The 20,968-nt window shown below is 37.6% G+C and overlaps 1 protein-coding gene across 7 annotated transcripts in view; it reads right to left on the reverse strand.

Moving 5' to 3' along the window:
• The window catches only part of UTRN (utrophin), a 507,084-nt gene that overhangs the window by 42,688 nt on the left and 443,428 nt on the right, over window positions 1-20,968 (reverse strand). For all 7 annotated transcript variants that reach the window (XM_058667660.1, XM_058667612.1, XM_058667721.1 and 4 more), the window contains 4 exons: window positions 14,498-14,583; window positions 7,764-7,921; window positions 4,830-4,996; window positions 1,807-1,918 (listed from right to left, as the gene is read on the reverse strand). In XM_058667660.1, coding sequence (XP_058523643.1) covers window positions 1,807-1,918; window positions 4,830-4,996; window positions 7,764-7,921; window positions 14,498-14,583 — 523 coding nt within the window. The remainder of the gene's footprint in view (window positions 1-1,806; window positions 1,919-4,829; window positions 4,997-7,763; window positions 7,922-14,497; window positions 14,584-20,968) is intronic.

Raw genomic sequence — 20,968 nt, forward strand, 5'->3', positions numbered from 1 at the left:
TCCTAAGTGCATGAACAAAACGAAAGCAGCAAAAAACTCTTGGCTGCCCAAAAAACAAGTTTCAGCAGCCATACCTAAAGCCAATATCTAAAGAATTTACTTATGATGAATCCTGAAGCCTTCCTCTGTTCCTTGGAGATGTGTTGTTAACTCCCAGAACTCCACTCTGCCTTTCTCAAGGACCTGAAAGCCAGTTCTCAGAAATGTAATTACCAGGAAGGATGAGGCTCTGACTCTCAGGGGCTGTGGAAGGCCACCTGCCAAGCAGCACTCAAGTGGTCTCAGTACACTGCTATTGTGCAATTTTGTGGTTTTTCACTCACGTCCTGATTCTGCTAAGTCCCTGCTGTTTCTTCTTTCTATCCTTTTACTCCATTTAAACAACCAAGCACTTCAGCACAAAAGGAAGTATAAAAATTCTATCCCTAACAACTAATGCCTGGCTTTATTTTAGTTGACAATAGTACCAGAGACATAGTTGAGTGTCAGGGCTAATTTGCTGACTGAACAAATAGTAGTAATAAATGATATTTCATGTGTTTTCTTAGGATGAAGTTTACTTCCTGTTTAAAGTGATGTACAATGTCTGATTTCCTCTTTCTGATTCAGCAAGACTTATTTAGAAACCTGCTTTCCGCATATACCAAGTCCCTGTTTATTTGACACAAGATACGAGGCATGTGAGATCTATCCCTGTAAATTTTATAAATACTGCTGCCTTTCTCAATTTATGAACCAAAAAGTAACTCCATCCCTTAAACCAAAAAAAAAAAAAAAAAGGAAAGCTCCATGAATAAATTATAGCATTATTTGCAAGAAGCTAAAGAATAGCTATTGACTGAAATTCAGGATAATTTCAGGAAGAAAAATAAGTTTCAGGTCCAAGGAACAGTAAGCTGCAGTAAGACCCAATGCTGGTATGGCCATACTAAGATTCAGACATTAACCAAACAAGATAACAATATAAAATGGCAGAAACTTTTTAGGAAAATAACTCAATATTAAGTGATTTGGTCACAAGGGCACTCATAATCACAGCCTCAGAGCATTCTCTGGTAATGTTTATTTTATGTAATATGTCATTTACGTAATATATTGAATGAGCTATATTCAGTTATGTATAAGTATATTGTCTATACTATGTGAAAACTGAAATCAACCAAATAAATCTCAGTACTCAATACAATGGCTAAAATTGTTATTATAATTCACTAAATCAAATATTTCTTTGGCTAGAAAAATTTACTGTGTAAGAAATGGGGGAACACTTACTGCTACAAACTGCTGAGTGAAAAAAAATCAAGATAAAGAATCAAAAATGAAAATTATTAAAAATTAAAATACAGGAAATAGAAGCTTTTATTGAGCTAGAATTATGAATAAACTAACACCTTTAACATTTTCATTTTTTATATTATTGCTGATGAAAATTTGATTTTTAATTATGAAAAATATTTTAGCTTTTTCTAAAAGGAACGTGATTTTTCAGTATATAATGTAGGTCAGGGTGAGTTCTGATACAACTTGATAGAAATACTGTTAGGCCAAAAATTGAAACACAGCTGCAAAATAATTAACAAATTCATTTACTGAAAAATATATAATTTCTATGCATTAATTAGTTAAAACAGCTATGTTATCTTAAAGGAAAATATAACAACAAAATATAATCTTGAAAATGATTGTGTCTTAAAAATTGCTGTCTAAATTAGCTTAAAATATTTTAGACACCAGTAAATTCAAAGGCAATGTATATTAAGCTACACACACACACACACACACAAAACCCCATGGTTCAGTACTCACAGGGATGCAGTATTCCACCATTGGATAATGCAATTTGTGACCTTTGGCTGTTCGACCTGAGAAGAAGCAACTCTGGCAGACATCGTAGTTAAAATGCTTTAGACTTCTATACCTGGAGAGAAAACACAAACATCATCAGCTTGCATTCTGTTAAACCCAAATCAATCATGTATGACAGGATGTCTTAGCAAAGTTACCAAGGAAGTAACAGGTAGATAAGGTAGAAATATAAAATTTATTTTGTATCCTAACTTCAAATGAGGGTGAAGAGAAAATTTTCTGTCAAGTTACAAAGCAAACATTGCATCCTCGTCTCCACATTTCTCTCTGTTTACATGTTACTAGGAAGGCAGTGCTCACGTCAGAAAACTTCCTGTGACGTTTGGATAGGTAACGAAAATAGCTGAAAAGAGATGATTAGGAGCTTGACACATCCAATTTTTAAATATCAGTAAGAAACAAATCCTAGCATTTCTCTACAAAGGATTTTGTTTTATCTTGAACATTTTGTTATAATGATTGATACTAATCAGAAAAAAATCTGAAAACAAATACAACAAATTAAACTAACAAAAACCTAGATCATAATATATTCTTGAAAGCAAATAGAATGATTTAACTTCTTGCATAACAGGACACTGTAGATTGACTTCTGTTTGTAGAATTTTAGGGGCACAGAACAGTACTTCAGATGTTTTATGGGTGTAGGTGGAGAATATTTTGTTCCAGATCTTCCATTTGGGGGCCAGGACTATGGTGTTGTGGGCTAAACCACTGTCTTTGACATGGGCATTCCTTATGGACACCTGGGAACAAGTTCAGATCCTGGCTGCTCCACTTACAATCCAGCTTCCTACTAATGTACCTGGAAAAGCAGCAGGAAAATGGCCCAAATGCTTGGGCTCCTGCCCTCAAATGGAGTTCTAGGCTCCTGGCTTTGGAATGGCCCAGTCAGAAAAACTGTGGCCATTTAGGGAGTAAGTCAGCAGGTGGATGACCAATCTCTAACCCTGTTTCTTGCTCTCTTTCTCTTGGCCACTCTTCCTTTCAAGCAAATAAATAAATACATCTTTTAAAATAATCTATTCTGCCAGCATGACTAGAGAAACAAGAGCATAAATAAAACTCTGAGAAAAAGAATTTACAACTTATATCAAGCTAATATTTTAAATTACAAAGCACTGAGTAGCTTCTGAAATGACCTGCAAAATCACCTGAAAGCTGACCTGAGGAAAATCAGTCCATGCATATCATAGTCTGGCAAGGACCCTCTGGTTTGAAACAATCACCTATACTCACAGTATTTTCGACTTATCAGCATGGCTTCAAAAATTTGATTGACATTTTCTTTCCTACATGGAGCCCTGTTTGTTGCTAAGCGCTCCATTTCTTCTCTAGTATGAAACTCTGGAACTATTTGCACATTTTAGCAATTCAATTGGCCTTGCAGAAACTACTGCTTCTGCAACTTTCACACTGATGGTGTTGTAGAGTGCAGTCTGAGGCAAAGATGCTGGGTGTGTGAGTTGCAGGTGCAGCGCGAGGCACCAAGTGAGCTGGCAAGAGGCTGGCTCTCTTCCTGCAAAGGCATCTACAAGAGCCATCCTGTGAGCATGAGCTGGCTGAAGATGAAGAGGGAGGCTAGTGTGCACAGACAGAATGAGGAACCCTGGTGCCAGCGAGCAGTGAGGAAAGCCTTGGATTCATATAAACCCGCACTTGGTTTATATGAAACTTAACTAAACCACTAATTAATTTATACTATTTTAAGAATTTCCATGCGATTCAATAAAATTTAAATGAGAAGTATCAGCAAAACAAAAACAAAAAACACACCATGCAATATTTATAAAAGTTCAAAGAAAAGCATGTGCACAAACACACATACCTTGGTACCTGCCAACATCAGGCTATGTTTGTGTGTAAGTGTGTTTGGAGGTAATTTGGCCCAGGGGTTAAGACAGCCCTTGGAATGAGAACATATGGGTTTGTGTATTAGCTTCCCTCCTGATTCTAACTGCCTGTTAATATACAGTATTGGGGGGCCCGGCAGTGTGGCCTAGAGGCTAAAAGTCCTCGCCTTGAACGCGCCCCGGGATCCCATATGGGCGCCGATTCTAATCCCGGCAGTTCCACTTCCCATCCACCTCCCTGCTTGTGGCCTGGGAAAGCAGTCGAGGACGGCCAAAGGCTTTGGGACACTGCACCCTCGTGGGAGACCCGGAAGGGGTTCCTGGTCCTGGCATCGGATCGGCGCAGCACCAGCCCGTTGTGGCTCACTTGGGGAGTGAAACATTGGATGGAAGATCTTCCTCTCTGTCTCTCCTCCTCTCAGTATATCCAGCTTTCCAATAATAATAAATCTTTTAAAAAAATAAATAAAAATATACAGTATTGGGGGGGATGGGGAAGGATAGGCTACAGCCCGGTTAGTTCACTCCCTGTCACTGTTCTGGGAGAACACAATCGAGTTTCTAGTTCCCAAGCACTGCCCAGCTCAGCTTCATTTGCTGTGGGCATTTAGACAATGAACCGATGGAGAAAAACACTCCCTTCCTCCCTACATTTATTTATTTCAAATAAATAAGTGAAAATTTCAACATCTGTAGAAAAACAGCATTAAGAATAAATTAACTGTAATGCAAACAATTTGAAAATATTTTCAACTTTCTGAAGGTCTCATGTATAAGCAGAATAGTAGATTGATAGTGGGACACCCATTAAATTATATCATGGCTAAGTACTTAGCATTAATGATAATATTATTATTCATGAATATTTTTGTAATAGAAGCAAACAAAAACTCATAAAAATCTCAGGTTCTGAGCCAAAGTAGCATAGATAACAATCATTAAAAATTGTCACAAAATTGGCTTCATGTAGTGGTTTTTAAGAAGGAATGCCATTTTTGAGCTGAATCAATGTGCGAAATGAGAATAAAGGGGAAGGGGTAATAAACGCATGAAATATTATGCAAATAGGACAGACAAGGGTCTCCTGCAACCTCCAGCAGAACACCTCACCTGAATCCAACAATTGGGCATTCTTTGCAGATGTTGCATTTGGCCTGATGCTTTGCAGTCTCGGCCGCTGCCACTCGATGCAGAACCGGCAGCCAAACCATGGACTGCGGTTCCAAACGCATCCAGTCTATGAACTCTTTCACACTGATCTCTGGCTTGTTATTATTCTGAAAAGAAAAACATTTAACGGTGAAAAAGTGTGCTTTACAGTCTTCTGAAAAAATATGTGCAGGAAAAGAAAGTTAAACAGCCTGTATTCCCAAAGTGCACAGAGTGCATGCTAGCTTTCAATATCATCCTTATGAGCTTAAAAAAGTTGGTCTAATTTCTACTACTGTAAAGGCAAGGAGATGGTGACAGAAAAAGAGAGAGACAGAGAGTGAAAGAGAGGCAGAAACACAGAGAGGGAGAAAGGAGGGGAGGTACACTGCTGGCTCATTCCCTGGACGTCCACAGCAGCCAGGGTTAGGCCGGGATGTAGGCAGGATCCTGGGACTCCATCCTGCTCTCCCACCAGGTGGCAGGGACCCAAGAACTTGAGCCATCATCTGCGGCCCCTAGAATGGATTAGCAGGAAGCAGGATCAGAGGGTGAAGCATCTGGGATTCCAAGCAGCATTGCAACAGGGGACACAGGCACCCACCCCTGCCTTTCCACAAACATTTGAAGCACCCACATGAAAGTCTTTCCAGACAAGTCTCAGCATCTTTACACCTCTTCTAGCCAAGAAAACTTAAGCACGTAAAAAGAGAAAACTCTTATCACATAACGAAAAGAAGAAAAAGAAAAAGAAAAATCCCAATATCCTTATATGCTCAAAATTTGGGGGAAAGCCAGAACAACACACTTCTAGGCTATCTTTTTACATGAACATTTCAATTCTATAAAACTCACTCTAGTCAGACAGTAAAAAACTATCAAAGTGTCACGAACAACTTCCCTAACTTGGAGCTCATTACATACGTGAAATACAATTGCAGATCCTGGTCTCCGCCCGAGCCATGTGATAGTATCGCAATAGAGGCAGAGTGGTGTAAATGCACTTTGTAGGATTGTCAAATTTTATCACAACGCATTGCATGACACTTCCTAATCCTACCTCAAATCCTAAGCCATTTTCATAAACTCAAATTTCCACCAATCTCACTCTCCTGCTGCTGAGGTCATCTCATGAGCCAATGTATGTGACTATAAATCACAGTTAGAATTTTCACTCAGCACTTTTTTTTTTACATATCTAAAACAAGAACAGAGGCCATTATAAAATGTAATAGCCCATGACATTGATTCTTCACAAAGATTCGGTATGAAGGATTTTTTTTTTCCTCAGCAATGATAAACAGTTCCCTGTGTTTCGGCTTCTGCTTTATGCATATGGATAACATCAGTAGATGTTTCTAAAATGTGTTATACACAATAAGCCTTAAAAAAATGAAAGAGCTTCCCAGCAGAGAGTTAGTAATTTAGATTTGTATAAACTTCGTGCATCACACCGCTTTTGTACATACATTCTCAAAGAAGCAATTGCTGCTTCAAGACATCTTCTTTCAAAAAAAAAGCCTGCCTACAAAAATCTAAAAAATATTCATGTTAGCTATGATGTTCAAGGCACTGTATACAAGGCATACGAACCATTCCTCTAAGTCTGCATGGTGACCTAACTCCCACGGGGACAGTAGGAGGAAGTGGTGCGCTAGGAGCAATTAGGGCTTCAAGGCAGAGCCCCCCATGATTCAAATTTGTGCCTGCCAATATGTTTTATGCTATAGTCACGGAATACCTGAAGCTGGGAACTTTGTATGGAATCAAGGTTCACGTTTGTTTGTGGTTCTGGATACTGGGTAGTTCAAGGTTGGGTGCTGAAATCCAGTGAGGGCCTCGTGACCTTTCAACCAAGCAGGAAGTATAAGGGCAACTGGGTGCAGGTGAGAAGCACTACACTTGTCTCTGAATGCCTGTCCTGGTGGCGAGCATCCAGCCCCGCCACCATGAGCACTCACTCCCTGGAGGAAAGCAGCCCCCTCCCGAGAGCGCCACGTCTGTACATACATGCACAGAGGAACGAATGTTCTCACAAGTGAACTCAAAGCACAGCAGTGCCCTTAGAAAAGGGGCCAGAGGGAACCGATTTCCCCTTCCGCATGTGAGCATGCAACAAAGAGGCCCCATCACTGAGCCAAAAAGAGAATCATCCCCAGACATCAAATCAGCTAGGTCCTTAATCTGGGACTTTCAGAGCTGCGTAAAATAAATCACTGTTACTTATAACCCACCCCCTGCCACTCCAAAGCCTCTGTTACAGCTGCCAGGATGGACTAAGATAGGCTGTAACAGCAAAAGGCAAGACAGTTCTTACCTACAAGCTTAGGTTCCCAAAAGCTAATTACACAATTCAGTGTGTGGTTAGAAACATAAATATAGGAGAAAGATAAGGCACAGATACTAAGGGGATACAGTAGGGGAGAGCAGTAACATCACAAGGCCTTCAGAGCACCTGAGAGCCAAGGGAACTCTAAGGGCTGAACAGAACAGGTGATGAGAAGCCAGTGTGAGGTTGAGGGGAAAGGGAAAGCTTTATTCAGAGGGCACATATGTAAGGGCCCTGCACAAACCACAGCAAGACAGCACTAAAGCAGAGAGCTGCTGATGACTAACATGACCTGAGGACCAGCGCAAAGTAGGACGCCATCACAGTGACGTTCCTACAATGTTAAAGATTCTAGGTTTCACCCAAAGAAAACGTGTAAGTCCTTTTGCAGTGGTCACTGCTTTTTGGATCAAACATGCCTTCAGAATTGAAGACAAATGTGTGGAATGGTACTCAAAGACTCTTACCAAACTTTGCCTCTAGGCCAAGAACCCTCTTCCACATCTCCAAACACCTTCACAGAACTTTCCCGACCCATCCCGTGCACCACTGACCCTTTGCCTTACCTGCTGGAAGCAGCTGCGTACACTGGGCTCAATATTACTGCCTCCAAAGGCTGCTACTTCTCCAAGCTGCCGAGGGATCTGAATGGCGTCATGAAGTAGCAGGCCCAGTTGCCTCTGGTCGCACATTTCTGTGGGTCCTGCCACCTCCTTGAAGAGATCTGATACAGAGAGAGGCAAACAGTTGACTTTCATCCTCCTACAGTGTTTGCTGTCTTTTTTTTTTTAAACAAAATTTAAGACTTATTTCATTTTACTTCTTATTGGAAAGGCAGATAAACAGAGAGAAGGAGACACAGAGTGAAAGATCTTCCATCCGCTGGCTTACTCTCCAAGTGGCCACAATGACCAGAGCTGAGCTGATCTAAAGCCAAGAGCCAAGAGCTTCTTCTGGATCACCCAAGCTGGTGCAAGGTCCCAAAGCTTTGAGCTGTCCTTTTCTGCTTTCCCAGGCCACAAGCACGGAGCTGGAGCTGGATGGAAAGTGGAGTAGCTGGGATGTGAACTGGTGTCCATATGGGATCCAGGTGGATGCAACAGGGGAGGGGACCTAGACAATAAGTTATCACACTAGGCCCCCTGTAGTGTTCTTCACCTTAAAATGCATCCTTGGCAATGTGGCTTAAAGCAAGGGGAAGTGAGTCAGATGATTTTAAGAGGTTTGATGGACCATGCGCTTCTAAAAATAATGCTGTATGTCAATATGTAAGAGCACATTTTGGAAAGTTCATGGAAATGGAATTCTATATAATGTATTTTCACCATGAATTTTCCTCAAATAAACAGGTCAATAAAAAAATTACTTTTAAATGCTACAATAAATGTACAATAGGCAACCATAAATATCACCATAAAGGTTTCTCTTCTTACTGAGAAAGACAATGAACCTATGGCATGGGCATTGCGGTACACCCAGTTAGACCACGGCTGGTCCCAGCAGCATTCATATCTGAGTGCTGGTTTGAGTCCCGTATGCTTCATGCCTCGTCCAGCTCCCTGATAATGCACCCGGGGAAGCAGTAGCAAATGACCCAATACCCAGATCAGGACCCTGCATCCAATGGGAGAGCAGGAGGGAATTCCAAGCTCCTGGCTTCCCGCAGGCTTTGGCCTGGTCCAGCCCCTGGTGGTAAGAACCATTCGGGCAGCGAGCCAGTGGATGACTGAGGTCTGTCTGTCTCTCACTCTTCCTTTCAAATAAATAAAGATTTTACAATTTTATAAAAAAAAAAAAAAAGCAAAATTTTCTAAAACAAATATGAATCCAAATTTTTCTTCATGGCTTTTTAAGGAAATAAAATAATTTTAATAGCAACCCTTTACATTTTTAGTAAGTACTTACTACGAATATAACTATGAATATAATAAGAACACACTGTATTAAATATATGGATGAAATTAATATTCTATTAAATCTATATTATTTTATTAAACATGCAGTATTCAATTACGTATGCATTACATATGGTAGCTTTCTCTTAAATATTTTTATGATCAAAAGTATTTTATGTAAGAATCATTTAAATATAAGGAGATATGCATTTTGTTTTGGGGGCCATCCTATCTCTCATTATTTAACAGCTGCACAAATTATTTGTTTTGCTCTGTGAGATAAAATACATTTTCTTGAAATTTAATAATTCATATGTAAGATATATGAATACTATCACAAAGTTCTCAGGCTTTTCCATTCACTGAGAAAAACTCTGATATGTTTCATAATTTTCTTAGTCTAACAAAATTAACTTTCTCTTTTGGTTTATCTTCAATTCACCATGCATAATATTTTATAGATAAAAAAAATTATTACAATATTTATAACAATAGAGCTTATGTACCAAGACAAATAACTTGAAATAGGGAGAAATTTCAAAGTTTATGCACTTCCTTGTAGAAATTAACATTTTTTGGGAAAGAAATTTTCAAGTTCTATAAATTCCAAAGAATATAAAAGTTAAACAGTCTTTATATGAAGTTTTCTAACAATAAATGCATAATAAACAAGAAATCTTGGATTCTAAAAATATTTTTCAAATAATAACTAAATAAACATCACATAAAATCACATTATTTTCTCTTCCTTGAGAGGAAAGGTGGTAGACTGAAGTGCATTTTCAAACAATGGAGCCTTAATTCAATGATATTGAAACTATAGTTATAATGAAATATAGCTTTAATTATAAGCAAACACAGGGAAAATAAACTCAATTACGAGAAATCTAATTTTTGTTTCCAATTGGTCACCTAGATTTCCTCAGTGCTGTAGTGGCTTGTTCTAATCTAATTTTAAAGAATATATGTAGGATTCTCATAGCCAAGTTACTTATCCTGGAGTCTCAAGTGATGCAAACTTTAAGCCTGGCCTTGGGAACAGGTTTCCGAGTTGACGACTATGGATGGTAACCTTGACAGATGCACATCATTCAAGCCTAACCTTGCTCTTTCCAGGCAGATAGCTACATCATCATGTTGCCACCACAGAACTCAAAACATTCTTAGGCATTTGGAAAATTCCTAAACTCACACACAAAAAAGCACACTTTGTAAACTTCTTAGTGAGACACAAAAACCAGTGTCAATATGATGCTAGATTTTCTGCCATTGTCTGTAAGTGCCATGACACACTTCAATAGCAGAGTGTTGGATTTGTGACTGTTGCTGACAGACTCTATTATTGCAAGAATATGGGAGAAAAGACTAGGGCCAGAAGGGAAAACTGGAGGGGGGAGTCCCTATACCTACAAAACCATACAATGGAAAATAATAATAATAATAATAATAATAATAATAGCCAGTGTCATGATGCTGGAGATAAGTCACAACAAGAAAGTCACAACTGATTATCAAATTGCAACAACTGGTATGGAAAAACTGCAACTGGCCATTCAAAAGAATGTTTTGTGGAAGTTTTTGCTGAGGTAAGCAAAGGCCAGGGTTATGTTAGAACATTGGCTCAAGAAGGCATCCTCTCACGAGGGAGGGAAGTATAACTGGGATGAAGATGCTGACACCAGCCATTGCAAAATCAATGTGCAGATGGATACCAATTGACCCCAACTAGGGCATTGCCATTAGGTCTTCAGCGCAAACTGCCCTGAATGTTAATTCTACAAAGGAAGTAATAATGAGGAACTGTTCTGATATCACTGGGAAAATCACAACATAAGTCAAAGTTGTGTAGGTCCTCTCAAACTAAGAAGCAAAATAGGCTCAGAACACTTCCAGAGTCTCAATATCCCATAAAGATTTAGATTAAAGAGTGAACCCAAGAGAGTTCTTATTTAATTAAGCACTAAAATCCATGACATTCTTCGTGGATTAAATTACAGAGATTCTCCTTGAGTTATACAAACCATAAGCTTTGCATCTGAATTTATATTTACTTCAGATAGGTTCACTACCAACAAATAACTGCTCCTTGCAGAGTCTTAATTCATTTAGGAGTGTGTGAAAACCACAAATCACAAATGGTTGAACAACTCCTTTTCTAAATTGAACACTTTCTGAGTTGAGAAGCCTCACACGAATCTTGCTCAGCTCACACCTTGGCTTTCATCCTATCAGGACCCTCACCATCCGATCCTATATTCAGTTTTCATTTCATTTAAATCCATGTCTCCTTGTACCGGCATCTCTGTCAAACTAGGTAACAAAAATACACCACCATTTTGTAGAACTGAAATTCATAAATATATAGCAAATCCATAAATTATAAAATATTATGATGCTTCCAAAAGCTCATGGAAAATGGAATTTAAATACAAGTTTATCTGGTGCAAAAATATTTTCATTTTCATGCAAATGAAGGGACTTTGGAAAGTTCATGTAAACCATATATTACGAAGATACTATGGATGGATTTCAAACAATTTTTGCTTCAGAATAAATACATTGTGTTTCAAATGTCTCAGAAACTTTCCAGAATTCTCTCATATGCCTATTTACATAAGACATGGAACTAAATTTATCTGTGATGACATATTTTCTATAGGTTAATGTCCTTCTTCAAGAAATATCCCTATATCCTGTAATGTATAGATTTATCTGTAAAGAATTATCTGATGGTCTTACACCACCAGATCCCACATCAGAGTCACTTCCACTCTCACTCAGCTGGATAGCAGAGAAAGGATTATCTCCTTCCTCATCACTTCCAGCATCTTCCTCATCATCTTCTCCTTCAGACATAAGCAAATGCTCATATAGGACACTGGCTTGAGAGTGTGCACAGTTCTCTCTCTTCATCTGCAAGATCGCCATCTCCATTTTCAGATTCCTGAATTACTGGCTTTTCTGCAGTGGCAGTGGGAATATCCAGGACAGAAATATTGCTCTCATCTTGATATACAGAGGCATCTCGAGACATACTGAGGGATGTGCTGGTATCATACAAATCAGGAGGCTGAGGTGTGTAGGGCCCAGAAGTCATTGGGTCCAGACTTTCTAATTCTGCTTCCTCCAAAGCTGCTTCTTTAGCCATATAAATATCCTTCTCAAGTTGAGTCAAGTGCTCATCATACTCAGTCAATGTCTGGTAACAGACGTTCACAATTTCCTGAGCAGTCTTAGTATACTGACTCTCTCTCCTAAACAGCCCCGTGTGCTTCAGGAGAACACAAGAATGGGCATGGAAAATGAAGAAAGCATGACGTCCTATGAGGGAGACGGTGGGGAGGCTTCCCATGGTTTGGGACAGAGAATTTGGATCTGGTAGGCTCTGTGCCACATTTAACAGACCTGCTGGACAAACTACCCATTATTTTGTGATTTATTTGATTATGCAATGCCTTGTTCCTAAATGAATTTGAGGCAAATGACTATAGATTTTTGAAACCAACTATATGTCAGAAGCAATATGTGGTCTTATAATAAATGTGTTCTGTCCCTCCCCTATCCACCTAGGGGAAATAATAGGAAAATGGTAAGTTCCTTAGGACAAAATGGTAAGTTTCTTTTCATGCTTGGGATATGGTTCTGTGCATAGTAGGTGCTCAGCAAATGTTCCTAAAGCATTGGTTCCTCAACAGTTAAATTACTGAGTACCTGCTCCAAGATAAACACTCCATCAGATCCTTTGGATGGAAAGGTAACTCAAAATATGTAAATGAATTACTGCAGTACTGTGAGATAAGTACAACTAAGAAGCTAGCTATAAAGTATAGGGGTAAACAGAGAAGTGATTATGTCTTGAAAAAAGTTGGGAAGTCTTGTCTTCTAGAGATCATTTTTAAGCTGATTGTTGGAAGAATTAGGGATTTGCCAGATGGAAAAGTCCAGGCAGAATGTAACACAAAGTGAAAAGGCCAAAATCTAGGAATGACAGAGTGTGTTCCTAGTTTGTTTGTTTGTTTGATTGTACTGCCTTTGTTTCAGGAAGAATTTAAGGTAATTTATGTTCCAGTCTTTTCATACTGGAGTGGTTAGAGATGAGACTCAAAGATGGCAGGAAGTATATTATCAAGAGTTTTGTAATTGATGCTTGAATATGAATTTTATATAATGGAAAACGAACCCAAGAGGACTGATAATCAGATTTGTTGTGAATTTTCTGTATATTGAATGAATGGAGATAGAAATTGAAGATTAATATGTACATTTACATGATTTCATTTTTGTAAAAGGCAAAAGTGCATTTATGTGTGTTTATATATACCTGTATATACAAAGGAAAATGTTTCAAAGGATATACTTTAACTTGTTCACAGTGATAACCTCTGGGGAATGGGATTAGAGGGAAGGGGATTTATGTGGCTGTCTGTATCCTGGGTGGGATATTGTGCTTTTATTTCTGTATTTGAATTTTTAATAAATATGTATTATTTATAAAAAAAGAATTATCTGATGAACCATGGTAGAATCAAGCTACTCACATTTAGGGATAAAATTAAATCAAAATGTTCTAGTACTGAAAGTTTGTAGATGTAGGTTCATCATTTATCTAACAACTGCTATTTCTAGCAGTTATCTCTAATTCCTTTTCAATTGGGAATTATTAGCTTTATTCTTCAGTTTAAGAAAACACACCAAATTTCAGCTTTTGGGAATGGGAATAGTATCACCTTTTAGCTGTCCATGTTCAACAGGATTCTGTAACCTATTCAAGAACTCAGCAACTAATTGGAAGGGATTTGAAGGCAAGTTCCCCAGCCTCCTAAGCAGTGTCTTTTTCAACACCATGAAAGTTTCATTAATTGACAGCTTAATGGATAGGACTAACAGTAAATAAAACAGAAGTCTCAACTATAAAATATACATGTGCAGGCTTAGCATCTATATACAGAAAGATTCACATTCATCTTCCTTTTTTTTTAGCATTGGAAGTAAACAGGATTTTTCTTATCACCTGGAATTTAGAATTAAAAATAAAAAAACTAGGATTTAACAATAACAGCTTTTTACTAGATTCTTAACCAAGCTCAGAAATATGTTTCTCAGCTAGGATATGAAAATCACAATGCCTATATTACAGGGAGAGAATTCTATGAAATAAATGGTATTTTCTTTGCTGTTGGTTCTCACTCCATGAAAACGCCTCACCTCTAAGTCCTCTTCTGAGCTGTTTTGCATTTCACTAAGTCCAAGTTTCTGATACCCCTTATCTAGAGTAGTATAAACACTGAAGTTTTAAAGGGATGAAAAACTACCTTTATAGCAAATCATAAAAAAAGGATGTTTAAAAGCTTTTATGATCATAGCAACATTTACAAACACATTGGTTTAAGAAAAGTTGCACATACATCGATATTTTTCTTCTAAGAGACCTTTGGAGAGAGACATCAATCCAATCTTCAGACTCTGCACTCTGATTTTTCCAGTCCGACCCCTGAAATTATAAAAATCTTACTGCATTACATGTATTTAAGTCGCAAAAAGCAGGGCAATTATTTCTGAATATTTATTCTTCTCAATAGTGAAGCATCAAATAATTGGATCTTAATGATGTAACATTTTAATTCAGCCTTAACATTTAATATTAAACTGAATCATAGCTTCATGACATACTTTAGTAATATGTTTGGTCAATGGAAGACGATATAGCCTGAAATAACTTGATAAACAGCACATCAACTAAGATTTCACTTTCTTGACCTTCAATGCACAGCAATTGAAGTTACCACCTGTTGACTGACACTCCATATTTGAGTGCTGGTTAAAGTCCCAGATACTTCACTTTCAATCCAGCTTGCCATTTATACTCCTGGGAAAGCAGTGGAGGATCGTCCAAGGACTTGGGCCCCTTTCTACCCATGTGAGAGATCTGTATGGAGTTCTAGATTCCTGGTTTCTGCATTGCTCAAGCCCAGGGACTGTAACCAACTGGGAATTTAACCCGTGATGGAAGATCTCAGACTCTGTTTCTTTGTTAGTCAAATTGATTTAAAAAAAATGAATTTTCACAAATCCTGTGAATTAAACACTAAGTTAATAATTATAAATTCAAGACTCATCATAGCTAGGTAGTGTCAAATATAACACGCCTGTAACATAATAAGGCAAGAAAGGGTCAGTGATAATAGATATAAACATACTTCACATGTTTGTAGAAATAAAATTTAGAAGTTTAGTATGTTACAGAAACTTCTTGAGATCTATGCATATTCATTTTTTAATACACATGTCCCATAAACTTTTAGAAGATTCCTATCTTTGAAAATTAATGTTAGAAAGTTAACTAGAAAGGTATTAACATGCTAAGTGCTTAAAATAATTAGAAGCAAATTTTTATTTTATATAGAAAAGCATAGATCTTCATTCCAATACTTATCAAAGAAATACTGATATTGGTCAGATATTAATCATAGTACTAGATCCTGGAAATGGAAAACAAAATCACATAAATTATTTAGATATTATGTTCCCATGAAATAACACCCAATCTACAAAAGTTTTAATTCCACTTTTACTATTTCAGATGCAGGATCATTTTTCAGATTAGGATTTCAATTTTCATGTTCTTATGGTATCTAACTTAATGGGATGGCAGTATGTAAGTAACATTCCAATCAGTTGTACAAGAAAGCTGACCCTTAAGGCACTTTTTTAATGCACAAGTATAGTACACTTTAATATACTAACCTGACATTCACATAACATGATTATATAACATTTAATCGCTCACAATATTTTAAAATACATAGTTGGGGCCAACATTGTGGCACAATGGTTTAAGCCATCACGTATGAAGTCATTCCAGTTCAAGTTCTAAATGTTCTTCTGCTGGACCAGCTCTCTGAGGGTTTGCCTAGTAAAAGCAGTGGAAGATGGCCCAATTCCTTGGGCTTTGTCATCCATGTACAACATCCACATGAAGCTCCAGGTTCATCCATGGCCATTACGACCACTTAGGTGGTAAACCAGCACAAAGGAAATCACTTTGTCTGTCTCTTCCTCTCTGTAATTATGATTTTCACATAAAGAAACAAATCTTAGAAAAAAAAAAAAAACCAACATACAGTTGCATCATGTGATCTTAAACTACAAACTAACAAATTATATTTAAATCTTGATTCTGCTGGCAAATTTTACCATTACAGCAAAGATAATTTTCATTATGAAATAATAAAAAACCAAGTTTCTATGTATATATGACATGTGAAGAACACAATAAATAAAAACGAAAAACATGTTTAGTTGGTTAGTGAATGCTGTGAAAAAATTTTATATTTTCAAAATGGTCCCTCAGTAGCTCAGAGTTTATTATCTATTTTCAGGGATATCAAATAGGGGTGGATATCAACCTAAGTGTTAAGATACTGTTTAAGATATGTTCTTTATCTGGGAATTGTCCCTTGAAAAGTATGATATTTGTTCTATTTGCAGTTACAGAACATTTTTTAAGGCTATCCATAGGTCACATCAGAGAATGTGGGTACAATACCAGCCCTGGTTCTATTTCTATTCTCCTACTAATTTTGACCATGGGGAGCACAGGGATACTCAAAAAACTGGGTCCCTGTCACCCACATGCAAGGGTTAAATTGAGCTCCCACTTGATGAATTTGGTTCAGTTCTGACCATTGTAAGCATTTTACGAGTGAACCAGAGGATTTCAATGACATCTGTGTGAGTGCATGTACATCTGTGTATGTGTCATCCTGCCTCTCAAATTTGAAAAATCATAATGTATCAAACTTACTGAACCTTTGTTAAATATGTGTATGACACTCAGTACTGATACATGGAGTAATTGTTAAAACAGGAGCCAATAGTGTAATACAGTAGGTTAAGCTGCCACTTGGATATTGAATCCCATATTCAAGAGCCAGTTTTATTTCAGGCTGTTCTGCTGCTGGCTGAGCTCCCTGCTAATGTATCTGCAAAGACAGCAAATTATGGCCCAAGTACTTGGGTCCCTCTTACCCATTTAAGAAATCAGGAACAAGTTCTGCCTTCCAATTTGACTTGACTCAACCCAACCATAACAGTCATTTTGGAACTGAGCCAGCATATGGAGGAGCTGTTATCTCTCTCTCTCTCTCTCTCTCTCTCCCTCTCTCTCTCCCTTTGTTCCTCTACTAACCTCTATCTCTCTGACTTTCAAATAAATAAACCTTTCAAAAATAGTAAATACAGCCTGTATAACAAAATATCTGAATAAATATACTCATTTCAGTTTCTCACAATTAAAGGAAAACTGGTTTCAAGTTAACAGAAACTTGAGCCATACTACAAACTGTGTCTGCACTTCATAACTTTAGGAGTTTCCAATTATGACATGAAATAGACTGTGCTTGTTTTCTTCCTTTCAAATACCAGGAAATTTTGATATTCTTTATACATGGTCAGACAATGGATTTACAGAAGCTAACCAAAGGCTGTGTGAATGGAATGGGACTAGTGCCTGAATGTTGCTACAAAGCAATCCTTTGAGGGAATAAATGATCAAAATGATACCCATCACACCATGACCTCCATCCTATCATGACAAAAAAAGAAAAGAACATTATCAGGAAAACAACTGAAAATGTCAATCACAAAGTCGTCCACCATCCACGGTTACAAAGCCATACAGTGGGTCAGCATTATTCTATGAATTGTGGGGACAAAGAACAAAGCACAAGCATGATTTCTCTACAGGATAAGCTCACACATGTGCTGGGGAGGTAAGTCAAGGAAGCAGCGAATCATAGGAAAATATGGGACCAACTTTTAATTTTGGAAATAAAAAAATAATACAAGATAACTGGAGTTGACTAGTTATTCAAGACTGATCAGTCTGAACTGTCATCATTCTCTCACCACATCTCATAATGGTGATAGTAAAAAATTGGACTTCGAGGGTATGACACAGTGGAAGTCCCCACTTGGAGAAACTCTAATATCCTAGGGATATTTAGCAAGGGCTAAAGATATTTGGTTTCCTGGTGGTTTTCACAAACAACTCCTGAAATTAGTTTCATTGGAAAGATGCACCAAACAAAATTACACCCACCCACAAGTAGTAGGAAAAAAGAATCGTTGAAGCAAGTGAAGTTAAACTAAGTATCTCATAATATTGCTTTAAGTGATGATTTAAACACTTGATGCTCACTGAATATAGATGGAAGATTATGAAATTATGACTTTTTAGCTTGGAAGATGAAAAATGACTGAGTTTCACAAACGAAACCAATATTATCTTAACAGTTTATAAAGTCCTTTTACATGTATTAGCTCATTTGCCCTTTGCAATAACCTTTTATGTGGAAAACAGGGAAGATGTTCTTATCTCAATTTTTCAAATCATAAACTGAGATGCCAAAATTCAGTGACTATAAACTCACATAGAGATCAGAACCAAAAATATGAATTCTTATCATCCACAACAGATGAAAATGGACATTTCTTTACAAAATTCAGAAGCTTGATACATGCTAAAACTTTAAAGATAGTTTGTTTATTTCCTAAGATACTATTTTCCCAAAATAAGATAATGTGTCAAGAGAAACTGAATGGTGATAAAAAAAAATCTGAACATTAGTGTTTCAACTAGCACAAATTTTAAAAGCTGACTATGTTAAATGGTCTTGTCCCACTGGATAGGTCATTTAGTCGGTAAGTTAAAAAGAAGGCAGAATGGAAGATCTGTGAAGTCCTAATTCAAGAACTCTATGATGTTCTATGTACTTCTCTGATGATTTCAAGTTAATGCTGAAAATATGAGTCCCAGGTACACTACACTACACAAAGAAAGACAACCAAACTTCATGACTAATAAAGGACCATCCCAGTAGTTTGAAAAGGCACTATTTATCTGATTCACAGACTTTCTCAGAGTTCCTCATGTCCTGAAACCCTGGAAAGAGTTAGACTCTAGGATGAATTAGAAGAGCTGTTGCTTGGAAAGAGCTAGTAAGTGTTGGGTAAATGAACAAGTCTTGGTTATTTGAGAAACATACAATCAACTCTGGCCCTATGAAATTGCTAACTTAAGTGTAATTTTTAAATTTCCTTTGGCTAACACATGCTTCTGCTCTCCAAGTCAGAAATCTGGGCTGAATGGGCACTGCTCTGACGTTTCTTTAACATGGAAGGGAAATAAGTCTTCCCAATATTTTTCCCTTTTATAATGGAAAATAAGACAGTCCAAGATACTGTATTTCTAAATATCACACACTGCGTTCATGCAGCATTTCCCATGCATTCCTATATATTGATGGAAAATACAGCTACACCAACATGTAACTGCCTAGACAGAATCATGATGTTTTACACACTGCTTCCCCCCAGCCTAGTGGCACTCTTTCCACTGGGCTCTCTACTGAAAACAATATGTGTGTGTCAGGGGATGAATTGTTTCATCCTAAATCCAGATACTCAAGTCCTAATTCTCAGTATGGAAACAGGTTCTTTACAGATACAATCAAGTTAGAATGAGGTCCTCAGGACAGGCCCTCATCCAAAATAAATTGCGTTTTTTTGGGAAGAGGCGAGAGGCACACAGATGGAACTACTAGTAGGAACACAGGAAGAGATGGCATCCACAAGGCAGAAGCCGAGGTCTTCAAAGAGAATCCTTTCCACCTTGATCCTAGTTTTCCAGCCTGGGAAAGTGGCAGGAATGCTATTGCTGAAGCCACCCAATCTGTCACTCTATTCTTTGTGATGGCAGCTCCACACTAACCTGCTTTTACCTTCATCTAAAGACAAAAACTAAGCCCAAATGTCAGTGCCTCGGATGATGCTAAGTAAAAGCCGTTTTACTTCTTTAAATTCTCTTTAAACTGTGGGTCCAGAGGTGCTCCTCCAAAGTGTTTCACAGGATTCAAAGAAGCCCCTGCACAATGATAGCAATGTATCTGAGGGAGTAAAGTCAGGGAGTTGGTAGTGAAAACTTACCTTTCATCAGTGAGTTTAATATAGAAAATGTATCTTTTGAGGATTCAAAAAATTAAAGAGCAAATGAATGGTAGATTAATACTAATGGTCAGTTTCACCTTGGCAGAATCAAAACTCTCCATGAAAAGAAAGCATTAAAAGAAATCAGACAGGGACAAAATCAATCTGACTCTGATCACAGAAGCTAAGATTTACCCTCCAGAGGGTTTCTTGCATCCTCATTCTCACAATGGCTACTTGATTATTAAAGAGAAAAAAAAAGACTTTGTTACAGTATGTGTGAATGGCAGCAGACAAAAGCACTTTCTAATGAAACAAGTAAACAAAATTTTAGCTAAATCTTCCCTAAAGCTATCATTATCACCATCCACGTAGAATATGGAATCAATCAGCTGCTAAACAAGTGTGCATGTAGCGATGATTATTTCTTTTTTCTTTCTAAACCAAAGAAAGGGCTACTAAACACAAATTATCATACCATCTAATTAGAGAAAATAACTTTTAAGGTCTGAGAGAGAAAAAATAATGCCGTCCAATTTTCTCTTTCATCCTTGCATACTTTAGCCCCCTACCAGATGAGTGAATAATTCCTAATGTTTCCGAAATGTCAGCACACAGCATGCCTCCCTAGAATCGATTATGGCATTCAAAGGGGCCAAATTAATGGAAAGTGGGTTTGGCTAGAAGTTAACAGTGACTTTATGTGATGGTGACCACCATGTTAAACTACATCATAGATTATTTACTACTCTAGGTGCACAAATACCACCATGGTAGTAAACAAAGATAACACAAAGACGAGTGCAATCCCACTTGCTTCCATTCATCAATCTTAAACTGTCACACAAAGGTAACAGAGCAGTTTATCAGAAGCTCATTTTTATGTGAAT

The sequence above is a fragment of the Ochotona princeps genome, chromosome 1, assembly GCF_030435755.1.
Source record: "Ochotona princeps isolate mOchPri1 chromosome 1, mOchPri1.hap1, whole genome shotgun sequence".
In the NCBI taxonomy this organism is placed as follows: domain Eukaryota; kingdom Metazoa; phylum Chordata; class Mammalia; order Lagomorpha; family Ochotonidae; genus Ochotona; species Ochotona princeps.